Genomic DNA, 8,676 nt, shown 5'->3' with positions numbered 1-8,676 from the left:
ATTAATTAGATTGAAAAATAAAGGTGCTTTTATTCACCCATCTGATAACGTTATAAATATGTCTGTGCTGCGAAAAGAAATTCAGAGAGTTGGTTGCAATTGACAGTGATACACATGTGGAACTGGATAAAAAGGGAATGCAAAAAATTTTAATCTTTGTATTAGATTATTATACTTTTATAAATATATTTTCTAAATCACATAAGCATATGTATGAGACTGAACCAGATAATAATCCTATTCTTTCACTTATTAAGGCTGTAGCCAAAAACTACCTGCAGATCAGATATTTTTATGCTGTTAAAAAATTCTCAGCAAAATTACTAGTAAAAAATAAAATGAAAAGTCGTCAAACACACAAAAATTATACACTTTAGTGACCAATAGTCACTTCCTGGATGAATTGTATGTCAACGTATAATTAAAAAGCATCCCAAAACACGAATCGTTTCCTTTGACCTTCTTGTTGATTACTTCCCTTTAGAGGCCAGACAGCACTCTATCTTAAACCATTTTGATTCTCTAACCATATCAAACGACTCACCCAAGCTGTTATCCTCTCTTTACATCTTTAGATACCCGTAGCGTATCTGATCTGGAAGGATAAAACCTTTAATCCTTGTACCTGATGTAAACATTAGAAGGAATTATCCGTTTACAAATGACATTTTTATCACCTTGTTAATCTTCCATTTCCCTGTCCGGAGAATTGATCCTTCTTAGGATTATCATAATACTCAAGAGTAGCGCCGGTAGAGAGTGTAAAGTGATAGCTGATTACTCTCCTCCCAAATCCTTTCTGCCAACAATGGGGGGTGTGTCAGCTATGACAGTTGGGTTCACCGTTGCCCATAAGCGTTGACTACCTGCGCCACCTCCACCCATTAAACCACTTAGGTATAGGGCATCTGAAGTGGCCTCTTTCCAAATGAACAAAAGAGGCTCTTGTCTTGTTCCTCTGGTGCAGTATAACAGTTTCCTCTATTCTTACGAAGAAAGCTGTGTAAAGTACAGCATGCCATGGCCACATGATTAATATTATGCAAACTTAGATTGATTAGGGCATGAAAAATCCTAAATCTCGACACCGTAATACCAAACACATTTTCTATAACTCTTTGAGCTCTAGATAACCTATAGTTGAAAATTTTCCGATCATGATTAAGTTCTCTCTGAATGAATGGTTTCATAAAATTTTTTTTAAGAGCAAATGCTTCATCTCCAATAAACCCAAATGGTAAATAAATATCAGAATTAGCTGGACATTCATCGAATGAAATTGCTAAGTTATCCTTACAAAGCAGTTCATAGAAAACAGTATTTTCAATGACCCCTTCATCTGAGACCCTCCCATTCATACCGAACTCAACCATGATGAATTCATACTTAGCACTAGCAGCTGTCATAAGGACAAGGCTGTGACTCTCTTTATAATTGTAATAGTAGGAGCCAGCACCACTTGGAGGATTGATGAGAACATGCTTCCGATCCACCGCTCCTAGACAGTGAGGGAAGTCCCAATCTTCTTCGTAATCTATTGCTATCTGTTGCTACTCCTGCATGGTGTCTGGGAACTAAATAGTTTTTAATCTTTATTACTTTCTTCCTTAACAGCATGTTGATACAGATGTGGAAGGTTCAGAAGAAAATGAATGTAGCCCTATTCATAATAATCCTGCTATCACTGTCAGCCAGCCCTAACTTTAGGCTACAGACAGAATACATGACTCGTGTGAAGGAGAGTAGAAAAAATGGAGGAAGTACAACAGATCAAGTATTGTCTGGGATAAAGAATAAACTGTCTTCCAAACGTGAAGAAGACGAGTTTGATGCCTTTGGTAAGACTATAGTGTGAGGACAGCAAGATGAGGGGAGAGACACTGACAATTTACTGAAGGTTGGTTGGTTGGTGAAGATTGCCATGCCTGTTGCATGACACGGGCTCTTGTCGCTGGATATAATTCTGGAAATAGGATAACTCCAAAAGGAGCCAAAAATTGGTATAATAAAAAGGAAAGGTTGGATAAAAAAAGGTACTGGAACAGGAAAAGGATACAGGATGAGTGATTAAAGGAGGGATTTGAAAAGACATGAAAAGGGGGGGGGGGGGGGGGAGGTAACCCAAAAAAGGAGACTCCTTTTTAGGTCCACGAAATGAAAAGTTTTAGTTAGAGAAAAAGTGTTGATAGCAGCAAGTCCCAGTAAGTAGGAGAGAGGAGAGAAGTATTCTGCAGTCGGAGAGAATAGGAGTAGGTTTAAGCAAAGAGGCTTATCCCTGCTCTGGAGCTGGAATGTGGAATTGTTGCAGGAGCTGCAGGAAGGTGGGGGTCGAGGATAAGGAAAGGACTCTGGTGAGGATCTTGAAGGCGATGGGGATAAGGTCTTGTAAGGGGAGGGACTCAATTTGTAGAGCTAAGGTTTGGGATGGGATTGAGGATGAAGGTCGTTGCTGGTCCTTATAAGGAGCAGTTGCAGGTCGTTGCTGGTCCTTATGAGGAGCAGTTGCAGGTCGTTGCTAGTCCTTATGAGGAGCAGTTGCAGGTCGTTGCTGGTCCTTATGAGGAGCAGTTGCAGGTCGTTGCTGGTCCTTATGAGGAGCAGTTGCAGGTGCAGGCACAGGAGCAGTGGCTGGCTGGCGCTGTCTTCTCTGGCGAGGAGGTCGCTGGTCCTTTGGTGGCTGGATTGAAGCTGGTTTCTTATTTGGAGAGGATGTGTTCCTCATAGCTGCAATCTCTTAAGACGTTCTGGGCAGAGCTTATTCAAAGCGTGGTGAGGCCTGGAACAGTTGGGGCACTTGGATGTGGTGTGTCGTCCTTCCTTGTGGGCTTTATGCACACTTCTGTGCAGTGGCGCTGGCTGCAGACACCGCAGATGATGGGGCCTCTGCATTCTTCTTTGTGATGGCCAAAACGTTAGCATCTATAACAGCGAAGGGGCTCAGGTGTATACTCCTCGATGGGGAAAGTTCCTCAGACTCCTAGATCCAGTTTGGAAGGAACTGGACCGATGAAGGTGGCGATGAGACGTCGAACTGGGACATTGTCCTCACTCATGCAGCGAACAGCACAGTTAATGTCACTGCATGAAGTTGCAATAGTGATAGGCATTGTGACAGGATACCTGGTGATGACAGCTTTCTTCCTGATAAATGCAGGATCCAGCAGCGTTAGAGTTGGGTCTTCCTGGAGGGATCTGGCTGTCTCGATGTCCTTGGGGTAGATGATAAGATCACCTTTCCTGTTGGCTCTGGCAGTGAGTTGCATGCCTGGCTTATTAGCCATGGCAACAACAGAGGCGTAGGAAAGTGCACTGTCCGTATTTGAGAGCCAAAACTTCGGCAGAGGGTTCTTTGGCTGTAGAGCTGGGATGTTCCTTGCAATGGTGGAGGCTTCTTGCAGGAGTTTAGTAAAGCAATCAGTGCAACTGCAATCCGTGGAGTGGTTCCCCTGTTCAGTCTCCATGGCATTGGAGGACTCAGGCACGGCGGTTGAAAGGTTCCTCGAAGAGCCCAGATCAGCTAAATGGTACATCAAAGCAACTAGCCCAATCCCGCATCATCTTACAAGAAACGTTCCCCGCCAAGTTGTAATTTTTATTTGTAGAATGTGACTGGGGTATCTGTGCAACTGGTAAATCATCATTGACAGCAACGAGAACCCAGCAGCACAACAGAGGCCGGAAAGACCGTGCAACAAATGTCAGCAACTGACAGATGAACCTTTGCAACACTACCTGTTGCATTGTCCAGAAACAACCCTACTAAGACAGGATTTCAACTCTAACATTCCTGTAACTGCAACAGCAATAGTAAAATACATCATTGCTAATGTTGATACATTCTCAGCCTTTCTACGCAGCTACCCTCCCCCCAGATAACGTAATCACCAACACGAGTTTGAAATCAAAATAATCCAACACTGTAATTCTCTGCTTAACCTCTTTTTAGTTTCTCTCTCACTTACAATTCTCTTCTCTCTTTGAAGAAGTTCAGGAACCATTCCCAACTAAACATAAAATTTGACAAGCACGTTGACGTCTCAATGACTGTAACACATAATTAAAATTTTATCTTTATTTTTTGTTCTAGTATTTTCAGGTACAGGAATATTTATTCACCCTTTCTCTACCACGCATATCTGCTAACTAAATTCTCCTTTTCAGCTCTCTCCTACTCAAGCTGAAACTCTATACTATTGCTTTTCCTAAAAACTTAAGCTTAAACTATTAAGGAAGTTTTTCACTCCTTCTATACCAATGTCTCAAACTAAAACATTTCCTAACTCCTTCCCGAGCTCTCCCACTCATCGGGACTTACTGCTGTACCTCTTTCTCTCCAACTGAGCAACCTGAGTCAGTGGGTTCCTTTGGGGAGGACGATTTCTCCCATGCGTCATCTTCTTCCTCTTCATTTGCCCTAAAGAGGCAGGGGTGCCTCTAAAAATAAGGAAAGCGAAATTGACAATAAATAAAAGTAGCCAATTATCCTTAACCCACACCACAAACCACGTAAAAATAAAAGTTGCAGATTATCCCATATCACAAACCACCTACAATCCCCAAACACACCTACAAGCTGCAAGTGTGTGAGAGCCCGTGCCTGGTCGTAAAGGCCAGGCTATCTGAAACAACAACAACAACAACAAGGGAACAGTTGATAGAGGCATTCAAAATTCTTAAAGGAATAGCAAATGTAGATTACTACAATCTATTCACACTTAGCATAAATCAGTCCAGAGGTAACTGATACAAACTGGAATTGAAAAGATATAACGCCACTCAATGTGGTAATTTCTTTACATACAAAACAGTAAATACACGGAACACACTTCCAGCGGATGTAATAAACAGTAACACGGTAAACAAGTTCAAGAATAAGTTATACAACATCATGAAAAACTCTCTAAACGTTCATACCAAATTGCTCTACCAGAGAGCAATTGGAGTCTCCTCGGATGGAAGAAGTCTTTGAGACATCCAAAATCCTTGTAACTGCTTGTAACTCTCTCTCTCTCTCTCTCTCTCTCTCTCTCTCTCTCTCTCTCTCTCTCTGACATTAGTTGCCTCAGCTGTAGGAATAGTTGCTTTAGAAAGATTAACTCAAGGAGCTCCATTCTCTCTTTCCCCTGAAAAATACACAAAAGGTGTAGATCCTCTCTTGGTCACCGGGGTATTTTGACTGCCACTTGTACTTGCTGACCAAACGGCTACTGTTCCATAATGGGGGTATCGATCTTTTAAATACCCTGATCTGACATTAGGTACACTACAGTCATGGTTGACCTAATCCAAAGTGGCAGTTGAGAGACTTTTATCTTTCTTCATGGCCAAGTGGTTAAGTCACTGTCTATACAAGTTTGCCGGACCAGGGTTTGACTCCTGGATGGTCACAAGCTCTTGTCTTTGTGTGATTTTGCCTGGGGCTCTGATCCCGAGGTCGTTAAGAGAATTCAGACATTAATGTATCAAAAATATATGGCTTACTTGAATATGAAAAACACATCTAAATGTGCAAAATTTATCATTAATCGAATGCCAAGTCACAAACTACCAATTAGCTACGATGGTGAAGATGGGTTGATTTCAATTCTAAGTACAAAAAACTTGAATTCGACTGGTATAAGTACAAAAGAATTGTCATTGACTTTTATCTTTCTTCGTGGCCAAGTGGTTAAGTCACTGTCTATACAAGTTTGCCGGACCAGGATTCGACTCCCGGCCGGTCACAAGCTCTTGTCTTTGTGTGATTTCGCCTGGGGCTCTGATCCCGAGGTCGTTAAGAGAATCCAGACATTAATGTATGGAAAATATCTGGCTTATTTGGGATATATATATATATATATATATATATATTAAAACGTTTTTGGCATTGTACTGTACCACCTATGTGTCACACGATTGTACATAGTAACAACATTTCTCTTTTTTGTATATATTGTCTTTGTATCTTCGCTCTCTCCTCGCACTGACAGCAACTTGCATCAACCTGTCTGCCTATACCTCACTGTTACCTTTTAACAGAACCGGTTGCCGGTTGGACAAGAAATAGCAGGTTGTATTTTGTGACCTTGCCACGACCTAGTGTGTATGTATACTCGATGTGTCTATAATAAAGTACTCAGTTGCTTTCACACCACCTTTGAGTCACAACCTACTCTTGGCCCGTAACATTGGTGACCCCGGAAGTCGACTCGCTCCTCCCGCCTCCCCCCTTCACTGTTACTATGGCGGACGCCATGGAAGTTGGTGCCGCCCCATTCAAACTTTTGTCGTTCGTCAATGGAGAGGCGTTTGGTTGGTTTCAGCGTGCAGAAGTCCAGTTCAACATCAAGGACATGATTCGCTCAATCACCAAAGCAGATTATGTTCTCGCGGCGATACCCGAGGACACCTTCCTGGAAATCTCCAAAGGGCTTTGTGAACAAGAAGGCACCCCAATAGCATATGACGCCCTTAAAACATTCCTTCTGCAGCATTACTCACCGTCGCAAGCCGCCTGTATAGCAAAGCTTTATCAGCTCTCTCAACAACCTTTGGGAGACCAAAGGCTTTGCTCGCCCTCAGGAAAATGACCAGTATCACTCGCCTGCAACCTGCCGCAGACGGCTCTCCTCGTGAGGTGAACCTACTTCGTGCCCTTTGGGTACGCCGTTTACCCAAACCTGTACGTGCTGCCATACCTGATGTCGATAATTTACCCATAAAGGACTTGATGACCAAAGCCGACGCCCTTATGACAGCCACTTCAGGACCTTCAAGACTTCCATCAATGCCTCCACTCCTGACGAAGAGGACACCTATTTAACGTCAACCAAAGCTGACGTGAATGCCATAGGACACACACACCTACCCCGTGACGTGCCGGAGCGGCGACAGTTTTGCTACTACCACTCCAGACTTAGGGCTGCCGTGAGGAAATGTGCCAAGGATTGTCACTGACCAAAAACGGGTAAGTAGGCTATCGCTCGTGATGGTGGCCTCCTGTGTTTCTAATCTTTTCTTTTTACATGATGCAAGAGCTGGTGTGTGATTTTTGGTAGACACGGGTGTTTGTCATTCTCTTTTGCCAAGGGAACTCTTCAGGTCACCTCGTAGTCTGTCTAAGTCTGCCGATGTTCGCCTGGTAGCTGCCAACGGATCTGCGATACCCGCCTACGGTTACGACAACCTCACATTATCGTTTAGAAACGGCAAATTTTATTGGAAGCTTCTCGTTGTTGACGTCTCATTGCCAATCCTTGGTGCTGATTTCCTCTCTCATTTCCACCTTCTGGTCAATGTCGCCCACCGACGATTGGTCTACGCAGACTCTTACTAGTCAACACCTCTTCAACCATCCCCCTCCAACCTCGCTCTCCACATCAGCGCACCCATGGATGCCTATGCCCACCTCCTCATGTCATACCCGGAAGTTTTCCATCCAGAACTTCGCCAAACGCCCACGGCTCCTGCCAAACACGGTATTTATCACCATATCAAGACATTTGGCAACAGATCGATTGGCAGCCGCCAAACAGATGTTCGCTGAAATGGAAGAAATAGGCCTTTGCTAAAAGGCCTCCAGCCCATGGTCGTCACCCTTACACATCGTCCTGATGAAAGACGGCTCCCTCCGTCCGTGTGGGGATTACAGGCGTCTGAGCATGGAAACAGAACTGGATCACTACCCTCTCCCAAACATCTCCGACGTAACCTCCTACCTGCACACAGCGAAGGTTTGCTCCACGCTCGACCTTCTGATGGGGTATTATCAAGTGCCTATGAACCCGAAAGACATCTCCAAGACCGCCATCACCACTCCCTTTGGTACATAAACCTTCAATTATTCCTGTTTTGGCCTTCGTAATGCTGGGGCCACTTTTCAACGTCTCATGGATGGCATCTTAGGGGACCTCCCCTTCTGTGTATGTTACGTGGACGACATACTTGTGTTCTCTTCCTCAAAAGAGGAACACTTCCGTCACATGCGCATCGTGCTCAACCACCTACAACAAAACGGCCATTTAGTTCGGTACGACAATTGTACCTTTGGCGCCAAAGAAGTGTCGTTCTTAGGGCACCACATCACTCCTGAAGGAGTCCATCCCCTCCCTGAGAAGGTAACAGACGTTCAGATCTTCCCCACACCCTCGACCATCAAAGCACTGCAGGAATTCTTGGGCATGCCAATCTTGCTCCTTACGCCTCCCTCAAGGGCAAGCCAAAAGAGCTGAAGTGGGGTCCCCTTCAAGAAGCGGCCTTCTGCAACGCAAAGAATGCCCTATTAACCGCTGCTGCTCTCACTTTTCCCGTCCCACATGCGCCTCCCCTTCTCTTCACCAATGACAGCAACGTCGCTATTGGTGCAGTACTCGAACAGGTGGTCAACGGCTTGCCCTGCCCATTAGCCTTCTTCAGCAGAAAACTATCCAAGGCAGATTCGGGTTATTCTACCTTCGATCGCGAATTGCTGGCGGTACACTTGGCTGTCCGTCACTTTCGCCATTTTCTAGAAGGTACACCCTTCGTCATTCGCACAGACCACATGCCTCTGGTGCACGCCTTCACTCGACAGTCTGACGTCTGGTCCGCCCATCAACACCGACATCTCTCCACCGTGGCTGAATACAATTACACCCTTCAACACGTCCCTGGGTAAATGAATCCTGTTGCCGATGCCCTGTCAAGAAACACGTTGGC

The 8,676-nt window shown here is 44.5% G+C and overlaps 1 protein-coding gene across 1 annotated transcript; it reads right to left on the bottom strand.

Annotated features, from left to right (window-relative positions):
• Window positions 1-893: 893 nt before the first annotated feature.
• Window positions 894-1,406, bottom strand: LOC137618930 (uncharacterized). Its single transcript, XM_068349137.1, has one exon. The coding sequence runs from the start codon at window positions 1,404-1,406 to the stop codon at window positions 894-896; it is 513 nt and encodes a 170-aa protein (XP_068205238.1).
• Window positions 1,407-8,676: the final 7,270 nt, after the last annotated feature.

This window comes from Palaemon carinicauda, chromosome 2 (genome assembly GCF_036898095.1).
Source record: "Palaemon carinicauda isolate YSFRI2023 chromosome 2, ASM3689809v2, whole genome shotgun sequence".
NCBI lineage: Eukaryota > Metazoa > Arthropoda > Malacostraca > Decapoda > Palaemonidae > Palaemon > Palaemon carinicauda.
This window is presented reverse-complemented; position numbering and strand designations above follow the sequence as displayed.

What these genes read in the sequence shown, in the direction of transcription:
- LOC137618930 (XM_068349137.1), bottom strand. Translation starts at nt 1,406, where the DNA reads ATGACAGCTGCTAGTGCTAAGTATGAATTCATCATGGTTGAGTTCGGT.